Raw genomic sequence first — 19,743 nt, 5'->3', positions numbered from 1 at the left:
TTTTGACCCCCTATGTGCCACTCTGCCTCCAGAAATGCTTTATACCCCTATATGCCACTCTGGCATTTAAGGGGTTAAAAGGCATATTATGGGGCAGAGTGGCATATAGGGAGGTATAAGGCATTTCAGGAGGCAGAATGGCGTATAGAGGGTAAAAAGGCATTTCTGGAGGCAGAATGGCATTAAGGGGGTTAAAAGGCATTTCATAGAGCACTCTGCCTACAGAAATGCCTTATGCCCCTCATTTAACACCCCCCCCAAAAAAACCAAAAAACGGTGCTTCTGACTCCCCGGTGTGTAGTCGGGGCAGCGTGTAGACGTCTATGGCTGTTAGTGAGTTCACCGCTCCGGCTGTCAGTGAGGAGAGTTCCCCGCACCGGTGCGCGGAACTCTGATCTCTGACAGCCGAGGAAGGGCTGCTAACCGCACCTCCTTCCGGCTGCAGCGAAAGTTGTCTACGCGGATCGCGTAGACATCTACACGCTGCCCCGGCTACGCACTGGGGAGTCAGAAACACCGGTAAGTTTGGGGGGGGGGGGGTTGCATAAGACAGGAGGATCCAGGTCCCCTGCAGCGCTGCGGGGATCTGGAACTTAGTCTCATAGTCGGACCTATTTGAGGTCTGATTATAAGACAACCCCGATTATAAGAACATTTGCTCTGAAAAAACCGTGTCTTATAATCGAGTAAATATGGTAATACCTTTCCAGGCATTTTAACACCTCATTTCTTTACTTTATGAGTTATATTTTTCAACTATAGCCTGTTTATTTTAAAGGGATTTTCCACTAGGACTGTTAATTTCTGTTTAAGATGATTATAGTGCTTATTTTTCCCCTTAATGTAAATATTTATCAGTTTTTAACCAGTTGTCTAGTATTTTCCATTAACCTTTTCCCAGTAAAAGCATACCATATTGTAGTGTATTATAGAGGGGAATGAGTGTGAGATATATGCAGTGTAACTACGCTCACTGGCCACTTTATTAGGTATACCTTTCTAATGCTGGGTTGGACCCACTATTGCCTTCAGAACTGCCTTCATTGTTCGTGGCATCTCCTCAGAAATTGTGATCCGTATGGACATGATGGCATCACGCAGTTGCTGCAGATTTGTCTGATGCGCATCCATGATGGGAAACTCCTGTTACACCACATCCCAAAAGTTTTGTATTGGATTGAGATCTGGTGAGTGTGAAGGCCATTGGAGTATAGTGAACTCATTGTCATGTTTAAGAAACCAGTTTGAGATGATGTGGTGCATTTTCTTTTTGGAAGTATCCATCAGAAGATGGGTGCACGGTGGTGGCGTTTAAACAATGCTCAATTGGTACTAAGGGGCCCAAAGTGTGCTAAGAAAATGTCCCCTACACCATTACACCACCACCAAGAGCCTGAACTGTTGATACAAGGCAGGATGGATCTACACTTTCATGTTACCTCAAATTGTGACCCTGCCATCTGAACGTCACAGCTGGAATCGAGACTCATCAGAATTTTGGTGAGTCTGTATGAACTGTAGCCTCAGTATCGTGTTCTTAGCTGACAAGATACAAAATTATCCATATCTCCACATTGGTGGGAGCAGTGGGATGCTTCCTTCCTACCGGGATTGACCGACATGACGGCAGACCTTGGTCTCCTTAACGGGGACATGGTTGTGCCATCAGAATTCCAGGGGCTGCTGCAGGTCATCCTATCTTGCTACCCCACTGCTCTGCCTATGGAACAACATCAGGAAGTGAGGCAACAGATTGAAAGGTTACTATGGCAGGTGTCCCTCCAGGAGGCTATCTTCCAAGCTCCGTACAAAGGATTAGATACCAGCTGGGACAGCAACCCCAAGAGCAATGGGTATCTGAATTGAACAAGCTGGTCCAACAGGAGATAGAGCTGGAAAATCGGTATTGGGCTCTACAGTGGCATGCAGAGCAAGCATATTGGGGAACTGTGAAAGAATGTTCTCCAGAGGGCTATCACTTTGGTGGCTCGGGATTATTATGGGACAGTCTCCAAGAGGATCCAGACTTCGGCAGTACAGTGGAGTGGCGGATTGAGAACATCCGGGATTTCAGGGAGCTGGACCTCCCAGATTTGTGGATTTAATTGAAAACCCCTTATTGACAATTGCCAGTCTGGGCACATCATGCACTAACATCTAGTTAGTGACAATTGATGTGCCAGGACCATCATGGCTTTAAACGGAGTTGCAGTAATGCCTCGATGTCAAGGCATTCAGCAACACTGAGAACGGCACCATGTCTGGCTCCACCCCGGGGCATCAACAGCCGTCATACAGTTTTTAATGGTGTGGCTGAAATGCCTCGATAGGCAGCAGGTTTCAGCCAGAAGTCAGAGAAACACCTCTGTTTTCCATCCTCCCAACAGACTACAATAGCGACCCCCCCCCCCCCCCCATTGGGCTAAGGTGAGCTGAGTGCAAATACTGGGCTGTGTGCAAAGAGGACCTGATGTAGAACTTTGTGGTTTGTTGTGTCTATATTGTTTGTAAATTACCCCATTGTACTGTTTAAATACCGGTGAGTGCCGTTTTCACCTCAACATGAGTGCTGTCTGATGTTTGGGGTAGATTGCTATGATCCGTTATTGTTCTTTTCAGGACAGTAGTCACACTGTGTAGCTAAGCTTCAGCTAGCCACAGTGTCAGCACAGCTCCAGTGCAACGGCGTCCTACCTTCTCTCTACAACGCTGGTTCTGTCTGGCGCTGAAGGGGTTAATCGCTGGTGTCCCGGCAGGAGGAAGCAACGTTTGGCGGGAGTACCCAGTCAGTGTACAGGGGGTCCCGTCACAAGCAGGTTTACATATATATATATTGTCACGGACCAACTATTGTCGGAATGGCTACCTCTGCTGACTTGTTCTCCCCTAGCCTGGGACACTCTTTCCCCAGGTTCCCAGTCACTAGCCGAGTACTATAACCACACCCTTTAGATGATTCAGGTCTCCCAGGAACAATAGGGGAGATAAAGGTATTAGCCTCCACAAACAGACTTCCACCGATCACCAGGCATGAGCCCTGTCTGGTCACCCTGTGGAGATAATCCTGTCTGGTTCGCAGAGGCCATAGCAGGGCAGGGAGCTATTCTGGCCGTCCAGTAGTTCCAGAGGGGGAAAACCTGCATGTCCCGGTAGTGGGCTTGGAGGTGTGGATGCCAGAGGGGCAGCGTCTGGGTCGGGGCAATACGAAAAAGGGTATATAGGGGTTCCACGGACAACAGTCCAAGTAACTTGGGGAAACTACACCGAATGGATATGGGAAACGTTTTCCTTCTGGATTTAGTTCACCAGTATTAGCTGCCTAGTCAGGCCGAAATGGGTTCCAGGCGAACGGGTGGCTGGGTGGGTATAATAGCCACAGCGGTGTACATAAAGGGACGAGACCGTTATATACCGTATTTGCTCGATTATAAGACGACCCCCCAAATCTGAATATTAATTTAGGTAAAAAAGAAAAAGCCTGAATATAAGACGACCCTATAGGAAAAAAGTTTTACCAGTAAATGTTAATTCATCTAAACTTTTTTTTTTTAATAAAAGCTATGATTGAGAAAAATATTTTGGTTTTATTTCCTTCTATTTTCCAACCTGCCCCCAGTTATGCACATCTGCCCCAGAAATGCCTTATACTCCCTATATGCCACTGTGCCCCATGATATGCCTTTTAACCCTCTAAATGCCACTGTGCCCCATGATATGCCTTTTAACCCTATATGCCACTGTGCCCCATGATATGCCTTTTGACCCCCTATGTGCCAATCTGCCTCCAGAAATGCCTTATACCCCTATATGCCACTCTGGCATTTAGAGGGTTACAAGGCATATTATGGGGAAGAGTGGCATATAGGGAGGTTTAAGGCATTCAGGAGGCAGAGTGGCGTATAGAGGGTTAAAAAGGCATTTCTGGAGGCAGAGTGGCATTAAGGGGGTTAAAAGGCATTTCACAGAGCACTCTGCCTCCAGAAATGCCTTATGCCCCCCATTTAACACTCCCCCCCCCCCAACTTACCGGTGCTTCTGACTTCCCTGTCATGTAGCCGGGGCAGCGTGTAGATCCCACGCACTTACGCTGCAGCCGGAAGGAGGCGTGGCCAGCAGTGGGGGTTGTCTGCGTCCATCGCGCAGACCTTCCCCGACTGTCAGAGATCAGAGTTCCCCACACCGGTGCCGCACGGAACTCAGATCTCTGACAGCCGGGGAAGATTTGCGTAGACAACTTCCGCTGCAGCAGGAAGGAGGTGTGGCTAGCAGCGGGGGTTGTCTGCGTCGCGCAGACCTTCCCCGACTGTCAGAGATCTGAGTTCCCCACACCGGTGCCACACGGAACTCAGATCTCTGACAGCCGGGGAAGGTCTGCGCGACGCAGACAACCCCCGCTGCTAGCCACACCTCCTTCCTGCTGCAGCGGAAGTTGTCTACGCAAATCGCGTAGACATCTACACGCTGCCCCAGCTACACACCGGGGACTCAGAAGTACCGGTAAGTGGGGCGGGGGGGGGGAGACAGGAGGATCCAGGTCCCCTGCAACTGCGGGGGATCTGGATCTTAGTCGTCTCATAGTCAGACCTATTTGAGGTCTGATTATAAGACAACCCCGATTATAAGACGAGGGGTATTTTTCAGAGCATTTGCTCTGAAAACAACCTCGTCTTATAATCGAGCAAATACACCTATATATATATATATATATATATAAATTAGTGACAGAAAGCAGGAGGTAATAATGGAAGGGTGGTTACCCTCAGTAGTCTTTTACCAGCCCCAGGGATATGTCTGGAATTATTGGATGTCTCTTAATTGTGTATTTTGGGTCCGTGGGGTGGAGCACTTGGAGAGTAGGGTGGGCCAGTGCTCCACGCCACAGTTTTTGGGCAGCCGAACAGCAGGTGGGAATCCGGACCGGAGATTCACAGATGCTCTCAATAGTACTCACCTGTTTCCGCTAATTATTGGGAGAGGCAGTTAGCCTCCTGATCTGAGAGCAAGGGGAGAAAAGGGAGAAAGCCGCTAAGCTACTGAGGGTTGCAATTATCACATGTATTTTGCTATTTTGTTTTGTTGGTAACAGATAAGCCGTGCAACTGCAGTTAGGTTGGAGAACATAGTTTAGTTAGTGCCCGTATTTTTATGTTATGCCTGTTGTGGAAAAATAACAACAGGCCCAGTGTTTTATTTAACCCTCCCCGTGTCTGAGCCATCTCTGCAACCTGGAAGACTGTGAGTAAAGATTCCCGGACAGAGTACCATGTTAAGGGGGGTATTGTGTCACTATATAGAGATAGATAGATATATATATAGATAGATAGATATATATCCTTATATTGCATTGTAGGGCTGCAACTAACGATTATTTTCATAATCGATTAGTTGGCCGATTTATTTTTTCGATTAATCGGATAAACAAAATGAATGTAAATTTTTCATTTATTTAAAATAATTTAATAAACAAATGATGTTAAATACAAACAGCAAAATAACAAAAACTGATAAAATGCATTTCTTGTCTTTATTTCCCAACCAGCCCCCCCAATTTATGCACATTTGAGCTTGCCACGCCGCCTCCCACACATGCCACGCCGCCTCCCACACATATGGCACTCCCCTCTACCCCTATATATGGCACTCCCCTCTACCCCCATATATGGCACTCCACTCTACCCCCACATATGGCACTCCGCTCTACCCCCACATATGCCACTGTGGCCCCTGAAATGCCTTATACCCCCTGATACACCACTCCATCCTCCCCAGACATGCCACACTGCCCTCCCTACATATGCCACTCCACTCTACCCCCAGATATGCCACTGTGGCCCTAGATATGACTTATACACCCTGATACACCACTCCGTCCTCCCTAGACATGCCACACTGCCCTCCACTCCGTCCTCCCTAAACATGCCACACTGCCCTCCCCACATATGCTTTATACACCCAGATATGTCTCTCCGTCGTCCCCAGATATGCCTTATACCCCCCAGATATCTCATAGTCCCCTCATGGAGTCACAGCACACTGACACCATACGTTTATAAATAAGTACTGGGTTAATCTTCACTGCCCCCTGGATTTAGATTCCCCTTAGTTTGCACCCTTTATCTCTACCTGCACCTTAAGTTAACTTTATTAAATTTAATTAAATTAACCCTCAGTCCTCATCATTAAATTAACCCTAAACACCCCATAAACCATAACTAACCCTAAACACCCCATCAACCACAGCATCCCCTAAATTAACCCCAAAGACCCCATCAACCACAACTGCCCCTAAATTAACCCTAAACACACCATTAACCACAACTGCCCCAAATTAACCCTAAACACCCCATTAACCATAACTTACCCTAAATTAACCCCCACCTAACGTTCAGCAGCCCAAATATTAATTTTATACTTACTAGTTAGATGAGTGTCACAGCCATGTGGTTCTGGGAGAAGGAAGGGGCGGGGCCAGTTGTCCACAGTGATTATAGGTAGGGACTGGTAAGTAGGAACTGCTGCTGTGAGTCACTGAAACGGATTATATAATGAGGGGCATTTTTCAGAGTGTTTGCTCTGAAAAAACCCTCATTTTATAATCGATAAAAATAGATTCAACTAATCGATAATGAAATTCGTTGGCAACGATTTTCATTATCGATTTTATCGATTAGTTGTTGCAGTCCTATTGCATTGGCTTATTTTGAGTATTGAACTAAAAAAAACTAGGAACATCACACGTCCACATTTTAAGGCTATTTTAAGAACTTTTTGTGAGTTCCTTTGCGTTTTCCACTCTTGTGTAGTTGAAATCTTGGTTGTAATACGCTTCTATGTATGAACTGGATGACCTGTCTCTGAGTGTCATCGTGAAAGGGGTCTGTTACTTCAGAGTGTAACTGCTAGCAACAGACCTGGAAGCACCTTTGAGTTAGTATGCAAATAAATCTTAGTAGATCTGTCATATTTTTTTTAATTTATATTTATTTATATAACGCCAGCAGATTCCGTAGCGCTTTACAAAGTCAATGGGATACATTTAAAATCACAAACAATTTAAACATGGTACAAAAGGAGAAGAGGGACCTGCTCTTGCGAAATTGCAGTTTTATCAAAGCAGCACAGACATTTTTAAGAGATGTTTTCAGCTTGCCAGAGCAAGTATCTTACAAATCTTTGTGTTACATTTATCCTGGATTCTGACCGCTGTTGATGAAGAGGAAACCAGACTGTCACCACCCAGAGGAAATCACCTGTGCATATGTGCCAAAATGCAATATGTAATAAATATTGCAAGTCAAGTCAACACAGGTAGCATTACCTGCTGCTCTACTGCATTGTCTGCCTACCTTTAAATCCTTTAAATAATTACCCCTAAATCCCTTTCCTCACACGTTGAGGTTAGGACAGTATCAAATATTCTAAGGGGAGAGTATAGAATATTTGATACTGTCCTAACCTCAACGTGTGAGGAAAGGGATTTAGGGGTAACTATTTCTGAGGATTAAAAGGAAGGCAGACAATGCAGTAGAGCAGCAGGTAATGCTAGCAGAATGCTTGGTTGTATAGCGAGAGGTATTAGCAGTAGAAAGCGGAAAGTGCTCATGTCATTGTACAGATCACTGGTGAGACCTCACTTGGAGTATTGTGTACAGTACTGGAGTCCGTATCTCCAGAAGGATATAGAAATGTTGGAGAATGGTTTATGGATTACAAGATAAACCTTACCAGGACAGGTTAAAGGATCTTAACCTATATAGCCTGGGAAAAAGACGTGACATCGGGGATATGATAGAAACATTTAAATACTTAAAGGGAATCAACAAGGTAAAGGAAGATAGTTTATTTAAAAGGAGAAATACTACCACAACAATAGGACACAACCATAAACTAGAGGGGAAAAGGTTTAATGGTAACATCAGAAAATATTACTTTACGGAAAGGGTAGTGGATGCGTGGAATAGCCTTCCAGCAGAAGTGGTAGATGTTAATACAGTAAAGTCATTTAAGCAAGCATGGGATAGGCATAAAGCCAAGCTAGATATAGGATAAGGGCAAGTACTAAAGGAAAGTACTCAGAGGTTGGGCAGACTGGATGGGCCTACTGGTTCTTATCTGCCATCACTTTCTATGTAGTGGTGAAATATTACATCTCCAGTCTATATGGGGTTAATGTATGCATATATAAGTATTGTGCCTGAAATATAACCGGCTCTCTTTCTATAGGTTACAGAAGAAATGATAGATCAGGCTAATGAAAGCAAAATACAAGCAATTAATGCTTTGACAAATGGTAAGTATAGGTTTGTCTTTTTTTCTTTTAATATTGAGGATGTCCAGTATGTAAGCACTGAATGAGAATTAACTTTTGTTTTTAAAGTGAATGCATGTGGGAAATAGGGAGCAAGGGGGTTCCTAATACTGTTGTTTGCAGGAAGGGGGGGGGGGCAAGCAGTATCACTTACCACATAGGTGACCCAGCAGCAGTAGGATGGGTCTGAAGACAGGAGTGTGATGTGTGAAGTTATTGTATGGTGTTGGAGAGTGTGTGTATGTGTAAGTATGTGTTAGAGTGACTTTTTATGCATTAACCGGACAGCACAGGGAAGGGAGTTCCAGAATCATCTGTGATACCCTGATATTCCATTTAATATCTAACTGGTATGAATAATCTGTGAAACCCTGATATTCCATTTAATATCTAACTGGTATGAATCATCTGTGATACCCTGATATTACAATCATCAATATCTAACTGTCCTTCCTGTGTATATGTTATCACCCCACCCCTTTAGTTGTAATTTGTAAGTGTTAACACTCCAGCTGATTAGACTGCCTGTCTCCAGGAGCAGTACTAATTGATTACATTCAGTTGCATCTGGGCCACTCGGCTATAAACATCCACAGCCTGGCTCTCTGAGCCTTGGCTCTTGGGCCGTGTTTTCAAGTGGCAAGCAGGAGCTAACACCTGGAGTTAGAAACAGGAGTGAGGAACTGCAAACACTAACAGGTAACCCTCACTAATCACACCGATACAACATGTTCACACTGTCTATCTTGCTCCTTCTATAAACCTCTCTGCTAAAATTAATCACCATATCCCATTGCACCAAGCCCCACAATGATCCCTTCACCATCCTTATCTCGCCTATCTCACCTATGCTTGCTTCGCACAATCTGCTATGTTTCCTCAGAAACCTTTCTCCATTCACTTCTGCTGCTACCAAAACTACCCGCTCCTTTAAGTCCTACTCCCACATTCTCTCACTCCTACTACTGCTTGGTGCCGGTGACATCAATCCGAACCCCGGTCCCATAACAATCCCCACCCTGTCTTGCTCACCTTCCCACAGAAAACACCATGGGTCCCGCAACACCAAGTATTTCACTACCATTAAACCACAGCTTTCATCCCCATTCTTTTCTTGTGCCCTCTGGAACGCTCGCTCGGTCTGTAACAAACTCACAGCCGTGCACAACCTATTTCTCTCAAACAATTTCAATCTCCTAGCCATTATGGAAACCTGGCTTTCCTCTGCTGACCCTGCTTCCATTGCTGCTCTCACATATGGTGGCCTCCAATTTAGCCACGCTCCTAGGCTAGGAGAGACACCTGGGGGTGGTGTTGGAATCCTACCCCCCCCCCGCTCCCATCAACACCTGCCTCCCCTCTCTGTCATTCTCCTCCTTCGAAGTTCACCCCATATGCCTGTTTTTCCCTCTCTGAGTGGCAGTCATCTACCGCCCTCCTGGACCTACCTCACAGTTCCTGGATAACTTTTCTGCCTGGCTGTCCCACTTTCTCTCTCCAAACATCCCAACCATAATCCTCTGTGATTTCAATATTCCCATCCATAACCCACCCTCCCCTGCTGCCTCTAAACTTCTTTCTCTCCCATCCTCTTTTGGTCACCTACAACCTTCCCTGTCCCCTACTCACCGTGACAGACACCGTATTGACCTGGTATTTTCTAACCTCTGCTCCATATCAGGGTTCACCTGTCGCCCCTTTCCCATCTCCGATCACCATCTCCGATCGCCATCTCCGATCGCCATCTCCGATCGCCATCTCCGATCGCCATCTCCGATCGCCATCTCCTACAATCTTACTCTAACACCTAAACCTATTTCCCCTCCTCCGCACCTGTAGAAATCTGCGCGATATTGATCACTTCCAATTTTCTAAACAAATTGAATTTGGCATTTCCCAGACTTCTACTATACCCTGCCCTGACCTAGCCACGGCACACTATAACACTCTATCAACTGCTCTTGACTCACTAGCTCCCCCTCAACTTTGCAAAGTTCCACGTCGTCAGCTTCAGCCCTGACACCCGCAGTGCTGAGTGTGTCTGGAAATCTCGCTCCGAAGCTGACTACAACCACTACAAGTTTATCCTCCACGCTTATACAGCTGTTCTTCAGCTCGCTAAACAAACATACTTTTCTTCCCTCACTTAATCTCTTTCCTCCAACCCCAAACGACTTTTCTCCAACTTCCACTCTTTCCTCACCCCATCCACACCTCTTCCCTGATCTGCCTTTAGTGCACTAGACCTAGCTGACTATTTCCAACAAAAAACACAATCCATCCACAACAACATTCCTGTGCATGGTCTCCCTGTTCCTCCTCCTTCTGCAATCTACCCCTCTGCCTCTCTTAACTCCTTCCCCAAACCACAGTGAATGAAGTACTCGCTTTACTCTCTTCCTCACAGCTCAGTACACGCCCTCTCGACCCCATCCCTTCATACCTAATTCCGTCACTCTCCTCTAGCCTTACTCCTGCCCTCATTCACATCTTCAACTCCTCACTCTCTACTGGCATATTCCCATCCCCATTCAAACATGCACAGGTCCACTCCCATCCTGAAACCCTGCCTTGATCCAAATTCCCCTGCTAACTACCGCCCCATATCACTACTTCTAATAACATCTAAACTCTTAGAAAAACTAATCTACGACCGTCTAACCCACTTTCTGTCCTCAAACTGACTGCTCGTCCCCCTGCAATCCAGTTTCCGCCCACAGCACTCGACCGAAACTGCTCTCACCAAAGTCACAAATGACCTTTCTGCTAGAAACACCTCTCTGCTGCCTTTGACACAGTCGACCACCCCCTCCTCCTACTACAGACTCTCAGCTCTCTTGGTGTCTGTGACACTGCTCTCTCCTGGATTAACTCATACCTTTCCAACAGATCCTTCTCTGTGTCTTTTTGCTGGAGACTCTTCCTCCTTAATGCTTCTGTCGGAGAACCTCAGGGCTCTCCATCTATACTTTCTCACTTGGAAGACTTATCGACAGCTGGATTCAAATACCACCTCTATGCAGACGACACACAAATCTATCTATCCACCCCCAATCTCTCTGCATCTGTCCTCTCTCAGATCAGCAGCTGTCTATCTGGATCTCTTCCTGGATAAATACCGTATTTGCTCGATTATAAGACGACCCTGATTATAAGACGACCCCCCAAAATCTGAATATTAATTTAGGAAAAAAAGAAAAAGCCTGAATATGACGACCCTATAGGAAAAAAGTTTTACCAGTAAATGTTAATTCATGTAAACTATTACATTTTTTAATAAAACTCATGATTGAGAAAAATATTTTTTTGTTTTTATTTCCTTGTATTTTCCAATCTGCCCCTAGGCTTGCCCCTCCTATATGGCACTGTGGCCCATGATATGCCTTTTAACCCTCTATATGCCACTGTGCTCCATGATATGCCTTTTAACCCCCTATGTGCCACTCTGCCTCCAGAAATGCCTTATACCCCTATATGCCACTCTGGCATTTAGGGGGTTAAAATGCATATTATGGGGCAGAGTGGCATATAGGGAGGTATAAGGCATTTCAGGAGGCAGAGTGGCGTTCAGGGGGTTAAAAGGCATTTCATAGAGCACTCTGCCTCCAGAAATGCCCTATGCCCCCATTTAACACTCCCCCCCACACACACACACTTACCGGGGCTTCCAATTTCCTGCTGTATACCGGGGCAGCAGTCTTCCTTCTGTCTCCCCCCCATTTAACACTCCACCCCACCCCACACACTTACCGGTGCTTCCAATTTCCTGCTGTATACCGGGGCAGTGGGTTGACGTCCACGCGATCCGCGTAGACAACTTACGCTGCAGCCGGAAGGAGGTGTGGCTAGCAGCGGGGGTTGTCTGCGTCCATCGCGCAGACTTTCCCCGGCTGTCCAGAGATCAGAGTTCTCAGAGAGGGGGATCTGGATTAAACTTAAATGGTGTCGCTGGAATGCCTCGATCAGGAGGCATTCAGCGACACCAAACACTTACCCCAGGACGGGCTGTGACAGCTCTGGAGAGCGGTCACAGCCGCAGCTGCACGTAATGTTCCGTATCCGCAAGATGGCGGCGGCCCGGGAAAAAAATTAATAAAGATGCAAAAGTTCGCTAGAAGGTCTCCAGACCCTCTAGAGAACTCTGGCTCCACTTGCAGGTTGAATACAGGTACTGCATTCAACCATGCAAGTCAATGGAGCCCAGCTTTCTAATCACAGTGTGATTAGTAAAAATAAATTAAAAAATCAAATTAATAATAATTAGAAAAAAATAGTTAAAAAAAAAATCAGGGGAACCTTCAAGTTGAAAAAAAAATGTTAAAAAAAAATTTAAAAAGGCAAAAAAAAAAATATTATATATATATATAAAAATATATTTTTGTGAGCAAGTCCTAAAATTAGCACATTAGCTTAAAACAATTCTCGCATGGAAACCCTTAACGTCCATTGCCGGGTCAGGCACGTCATGCAAAACGGTCACTTAACGACCTATGACGTGCCTGACACATCATCAGACTTAAACAAGCTTAGAAAGTGATCAATGATCACTTTCTAAGCTTAAACGGTGTTGCTGTAATGCCTCGATGTCGAGGCATTCAGCAACACCGAGATCGGCATGATGGGCCATGTCTGGCCCCTCCCCGGGGCGTCAACAGCCGCCATACATTGTATGGCCCGTTTTAAAAGCGTTTAGGAGGCGATCAACGATCACCTCCTAAACTTCAATGGTGTCGCTGGAATGCCTCGATCAGGAGGCATCCAGCGACACCAAACACTTACCTCTTGATGGACTGTGACCGCTCCGGAGAGCGGTCACAGCCGCAGCTGCACGCAAGTCTTCACCATCCGCAAGATGGCGGCGGCCCGGGAAAAAAAATAATAAAGTTGAAAAAGTTCGCTAGACGGTCTCCTGACCTTCTAGAGAACTCTGGCTCCACTTGCTGGTTGAATACAGGTACTGCATTCAACCATACAAGTCAATGGAGGCCAGCTTTCTAATCACTATGTGATTAGTAAAATATTTAAAAAAAAAAAAAGAAAAAAAGAAAAAGCTTAAAAAAAACATGGTAACATTTAAAAATTATTATGCTTTAGAGGAACTATCCAGTTCCAGCAAAATGTAAAAAAAAAAGTCCAAAAAGAGTAAAATAAATAAAATAAAAAAATAAAGTTTATTATTATGAGCAAGTGCTAAAATTAGCGCTGTATCTTCCCAAAAATCCTGACGTGGAAAAATTTAAATAAAAGCATTTCAAATACCCAAGGGGTGTCTAATTTAAAAAAATGAATGGTTTGATGGGGTAAATTGGAGTGGCCGGGCTCAAAGATAGGGCATAGGCACAGACTGACCGAAATGGGGAAAAAAAAAAGCGCACTTCCAAAATGTGGCATTTTAACCTCAAACACCAGACAAACCCATACATGTGGGGTATGACTGAACTCGGGAGATGTTCCTGAACACATATTAGGGTGTTGTTTGATAGTGACGTATACCTGGAGCTATAAATTTATACCCAAAGTACAATTTGTGTGAAAAAAAAAAAAAAATAAATACTACCACAAAGTGTGGCAAAGGCTGGTGGTAGAATCTGATGCATGGAAAGGGTTAAATACTACCATTTTAAGTACCTTGTCTAGTTTTCAAAAATATATGGTTTTATGAGGTAAATTGTAGTGGCCAGGCTCAAAGATAGGGCATAGGCACAGACTGACCAAAATAGGGGAAAAAAAGCGCACTTCCCAAATGTGGCCTTTTAACCCCAAACAGCAGTCAAACCCATGCATGGGTGGTATCACTGTACTCGAGAGATGTTATTGAACACATATTAGGGTGTTGTTTGATAGTGACGTATACCTGGAGCTATAAATGTATACCCAAAGTACAATTTGTGTAAAAAAAAATACCAAAAAAATACTAACACAAAGTGTGGCAAAGGCTGGTGGTAGAATCTCATGCATGGAAAGGGTTAAAATACTAGCATTTGAAATACCTTGGGGTGTCTAGTTTTCAAAAATATATGGTTTGATGGGGTAAATTGCATTGGCCGGCTTCAAAGATACCCGAAATGGCACATGGGGGGAAGAATTACCAGATTTGGAAAAAATGGTTTTGAAATAGCAAAACGCTACCTGTACTTAATGCTCCATAACGTGCAGAAAAAAGCAAAAGAACATAAAAACATTGGGTATTTCTAAACTCAGGACAAATAGTAGAATATATTTAGTAGGGTTTTTCATTAGCTTTTTTGGATGAGTAAAAGATTTTTGGGGTAAAAGTCAGAAAATGTGGGGTTTTTTTTACATTTTTCATCATATTTTATTATTTTTTTTATGGGAAATTAGATAATATGATTAAAACAATGGTATCTGAAGAAAGCCCTTCTTGTCCTGAAAAAAACAACATATAATTTGTGTGGGTTCACTAAATGAGTGAAGAGAAAATTACATCTAAACACGAACACCGCAAAAGTATTAAAACAGCCTCGGTCCCAATGGCACAAAAGGTAAAACACAGCCTGGTCCTTAAGGGGTTAAAATACTGGCATATTAAATGCCCATGGGTTGTCTACTTTTAAAAAATGTATGATTTGATGGGGTAAATTGAATTGGCCGGGTTCAACAATGTCCCAATTAACACAGGGGGAAGGATGCCCATGTATGTGGGGTATCACTGTACTCAGGAGATGTTGCTGAACACATATTGGGGTGTCGTGTGACAGCGGCATATACCAGGAGCTGTAAATTCATACATAAAGTAGGTGTATTTACACAAAAAATACTACTGCAAACTTTGAAAAAATGCTGGTGGTAAAATGTGTGCATGCAAAGAGTTAAAATACCTGCATTTAAAATACCCTGGGGTGTTTAGTTTTCAAAAATATATGGTGTTGTTGGGCACACTGAAATGGCCTGGCTCAAAGATGTACCAAATAGGGCATGGGCAGTGGATCCCCAAATGCCAAAGTTCAACATTGAAAAATGCGCATGCCCCAAATGTGGCCCTTTTGCCCCCAAACAGCCAGGCAAAATCATTCATGTGAGGTATCGCTGTACTCAGGAGATGTTGCTGAACACATATTGGGGTGTTTTATGATAGTGACATATACCAGAACCTTTTAATTCATACCTGAAGTAAAATGTGTGTGGAAAAAAAAATGACTACCACAAAGTTTGACAAAGACTGGAGGTAGATATGGTGTATGGAAAGAGTTAAAATACTTGAAAATGTTTCGCCCCTCCTCTTATGGGGGACACCTCTCTTGAGCTGAAAGCCTCCCGGGAGCTCTTGAGTAAATCTGCAGAACCTTCAGAGTAGCAAGCGCAGATATCTGGGAGAAGTAAATAATTCAGACACACACAAGGTGTTCGTTCTTAGTCACTTCTCAATTTATTCATTGTTGCGAGCGGGTTTAAATACTATTTCAGGGGGATTGCTACAAAACCATTTACAAAGGGAAATGTAACACTCAGCATATAGTGGGTAGAACTAATCCACATCAAACATAGACTAAGGTAAAAAGTTCTTATTTACACAAGAGTAAATATCTTCCTAGCATCCAGACAGGTAAACATATGTTATCTCGTTACTTAAGGATGAGAAAGAAATCATTAACAAGACTTGTGTACGTTGGCAAAAGTGTCTACAACAACATGTATATTTAATACAAAATGGTGTTCATTTAAATTTTATATTTACAATACTAGCATCTGAAATACCCTGGGGTGTCTAGCTTTCAAAAATATATGATTTGATGGGGTAAATAGCATTGGCCGGCTTCAAAGATACCCGAAATGGCACATGGGGGGAAGAATTACCAGATTTGGAAAAAATGGCTTTGAAATAGCAAAACGCTACCTGTACTTATTGCCCCATAACGTGTAGAAAAAAGCAAAAAAAACATAAAAACATTGGGAATTTCTAAACTCAGGACAAATAGTAGAATCTATTTAGCAGGTTTTTTCATTACCTTTTATAGATGAGTAAAAAGATTTTTCAACTAAAAGTTAGAAACAGTCATTTTTTTCCAAATTTGTTCACCATATTTTATACTTTTTTAAAAAGTAAATAATATGATACAATCAAAACAATGTCATATAAAGAAAGCCCTTCTTGTCCTGAAAAAAACAATATATAACTTGTGTGGATTCAGTAAACAGGAAAGAAGAAAATTGCAGCTAAACACGAGCAGCGCAGAAATGTTAAAACGCCCATTGTCACGAAGGGTACAAAAAGTAAAATCAGCCTTTGTCACGAAGGGGTTAAAAAGTGTGGACCGAAAAAAAAATAAAAAAACAACAAAAAAAACCAAACAATATTATGTATGTATGTGTGTGTGTATGTATATGTATATATATATAATGTCTAACACCATTACATAAGTTATGGTGGGTAAAAGGTGATGGAAACCCTTCCACTTAAATTTAAATTTAAATCTGGGTAGGCATGTGCCTACCCAGAATCCCTTGCGGTTGTGAAAGCACCATGAGATTTCTGAGGGAAAAGCAAGCCTTCTGGCTTGTCTGGTGTGTGTAGATGGGTGTTTAATAATACTTCTATTTACCCCTTAATGTCTAACAGTAATCCTATCATTCCCAGGCAGCCAGTCACCCTACTAGAAACCTGGATTCATTAACCATTCATACAATTTTCTGAAATATAAATTGTAAAATTTGTCACCTACAAAAGTCTGGTTCAAATGTGTTCTTTTATATGTGCAATACTCTTATTTGAACACTTTTGATAACTGTAATTGACCGTTGCGTTTAGTTTTTTTTCTTCTTCTAACTCCCTTCAGGCGAACTGCAGAAATCCATTGACCTTTTCACTAAGGCCATAAAGCTGAACCCTTTGGTTTCCATGTTATATGCAAAAAGAGCAAGGTGAGAAAAAATTAGCTACCCTTGAGAAAAATTATGCTTTTCATTGCACGAAGAAGCAGGCTGAAATAATCTTCTTTAAACTTAACAACGTTATGACCCCCATTAAGGATGCAATTGCATTAGAAATAGCAGCAATGTTGAGTAAACTTCTGTATTGCAAAGTGTTCGATTAGTACGGCATCTAGCTCCCCCCCCCCCCCACACACACACACACGCTTACCGGTACTTCTGAGTCCCTGGTGCTTAGTCCGGGCAGCGTGTAGAGCTCTACACGATTCGCGTAGAGCTCTACACGCTGCCCGGACTAAGCACCGGGGACTCAGAAGCTCCGTTAAGTTTGGAGGAGGGAGGGCATAAGGCATTTCTGGAGGCAGGGTGCTCTGTGAAAATGCCTTTTTACCCCCTTAATGCCACTCTGCCTCCAGAAATGCCTTTTAACCCTCTATATGCCACTCTGCCTCCTGAAATGCCTTATGCCTCCCTATGTGCCGCTTTGCCCCATAATATGCCTTTTAACCCCCTTAATGCCAGAGTGGCATATAGGGGTATAAGGCAATTCTGGAGGCAGAGTGGCACATAGGGTGTCAAAAGGCATATCATATGGCACAGTGGCATTTAGAGGGTTAAAAGGCATATCATGGGGCACAATGGCACATAGGGGATATAAGACATTTCTGGGGCAGAGTGGCAAGCCAGGGGGCAGATGTGCAGGTTGGAAAAAAAAGGAATTAAAAACAAAATATTTTTCTCAATCATAGCTTTTATTAAAAAAAAATGTTCATATAGTTTACATGAATTAACGTTTACTGGTAAAACTTTTTTCCTATAGGGTCGTCTTATATTCAGGCTTTTTCTTTTTTTTCATAAATTAATATTCAGATTTTGGGGCTCGTCTTATAATCGAGCAAATACTGTAGTTAACTACTGTAGCTAAATAGGATACGCAGTTTCAAGGTAGAAGAAAACAGATTCTGATACAGTCTGTAACATGACTTGGTCCTATTAATGTGATATTTTTTGTTGTATATTTTCCTTTTCGTTTCAGTTGTTAATGTTTTTATGTATAATTTACTCTGTATCTGCATAGCTTGTTATAATTTTGCCTGAAGCAGGACACAGTCATGGTCATATCTATATGTTATTGTTAAATCTTTAATTTTATATTTCTGTTCTTTTTTGTGTATTTTATGGTTATAATTATAAAAACATAGAAAGTGACCGCAGATAAAAACCATTTGGCCCATCTAGCCTGCCTAACCTCTGATTATACCCCTTATACCCCCTGATATGCCTTATACCCCCAGATATGTCACTCTGTCCTCCCCAGATATGCCATAATACCCTCATAGATTCACAGACTCATTCACAGCACACTGACACAATACTTTTATAAAAAATAAATACAGGATTAATCTTCACTGCCCCCAAGATTTAGATTCCCCTTTGTTTGCCCCACTTTGCCTCTAACTGCACCGTAAGTTTGCCTTATTTAAATTAAATTAACCCTCACTCCTCAGCATTAAATTAAACCTTAAGACCCCATCAACCATAACTGCCCCTAAATTAACCCTAAACACCACATCAACTATAACTGCCCCTTAATTAACCCTAAACACCCCATTAACCATAACTGCCCCTAAATTAACCCCCCACTTCCCCTCACTTTCAGCAGCCCAAATAAAAATTTTATACTCACAGTTAGAGCCGTGTGGGTGTTATAAGGAAATGGCCGGGGGCCAATCGGTAGTGACTGCAGGGAGGGACTGGGAGAAAAAAAGGGGCGGGACCAATCGGCGGTGACTGCAGGGGGGGACAGTAAGTAGTAACTGCTGTGAGTCATACTGAAACGGATTATAAAACGAGGGGTATTTTTCAGTGCATTTGATCTGAAAAAAAATCCTGATTTTATAATCGATAACTAATCGATAATGAAATTTGTTGGCTAAATTTGTCTACCCCCTCTTCTTCACTATCATGAATTGATGATTTTTGGTACATTTGAAAATGCATGCTTTTTTATCTAGAGTCCTTATCTTTTTTTTTGTTTAAATCTTTTATTGGCGACAAGCAAAACACAGTAGGGCAGCGTACACAACGCAATAACAGCTTAACAAGTCCGTAATGACAGTAACATATAGTGTTAAGACACGCAGTACAGAGCCCTGCAGAAGACACACAGAGGATGATGAGCAAAGGAGGACGACCGAGAGCGAAGCACCCGGTAACATAAGTCGAATAACCTCTGCGAAGTGCAACAGTGAAGACGCCGAACATTTTCGTTTTTCAATATATGCCACAAGGGAATAGGAAGAGGGGAGGAAAGGGCAAAGAGCAGAAAAGGAAGAAGGGGGCAGGGAGGGACCAGAGAAGAAAGAAATAAAGAAAAGGAGAAAAAGAAAGAAAGAAAAAAAAAAAATTAAAAAAAAAAAAAAAAAAGGGGAGACCGGGTTGCCGCAGTCGGTGAGCCAAAGGCAGTGATCGTAAACGAAGTAAAGGGGCGGACGGCCTGGTATCCGAGAAGGCGGAGAGCCACGGGTCCCAGATGCTGTCGAACT

General features: G+C 43.2%; 1 protein-coding gene across 1 annotated transcript in view; it reads left to right on the top strand.

Annotated features, from left to right (window-relative positions):
• The window catches only part of LOC149275464 (hsc70-interacting protein-like), a 124,478-nt gene that overhangs the window by 21,895 nt on the left and 82,840 nt on the right, over positions 1 to 19,743 (top strand). The window contains exons 6-7 of the mRNA XM_089504703.1: positions 8,224 to 8,290; positions 17,104 to 17,188. Of these exons, the coding sequence (XP_089360829.1) occupies positions 8,224 to 8,290; positions 17,104 to 17,188 (152 nt within the window). The remainder of the gene's footprint in view (positions 1 to 8,223; positions 8,291 to 17,103; positions 17,189 to 19,743) is intronic.

This window comes from Sceloporus occidentalis, unplaced genomic scaffold (assembly GCF_023333645.1).
Source record: "Sceloporus occidentalis isolate IW3139 unplaced genomic scaffold, rSceOcc1.0.p SCAF_285, whole genome shotgun sequence".
NCBI classification, from domain to species: Eukaryota; Metazoa; Chordata; class Lepidosauria; order Squamata; family Phrynosomatidae; genus Sceloporus; species Sceloporus occidentalis.
Note: the sequence above shows the minus strand (reverse complement) of the source record. Positions and strands in the feature narration are given on the sequence as shown.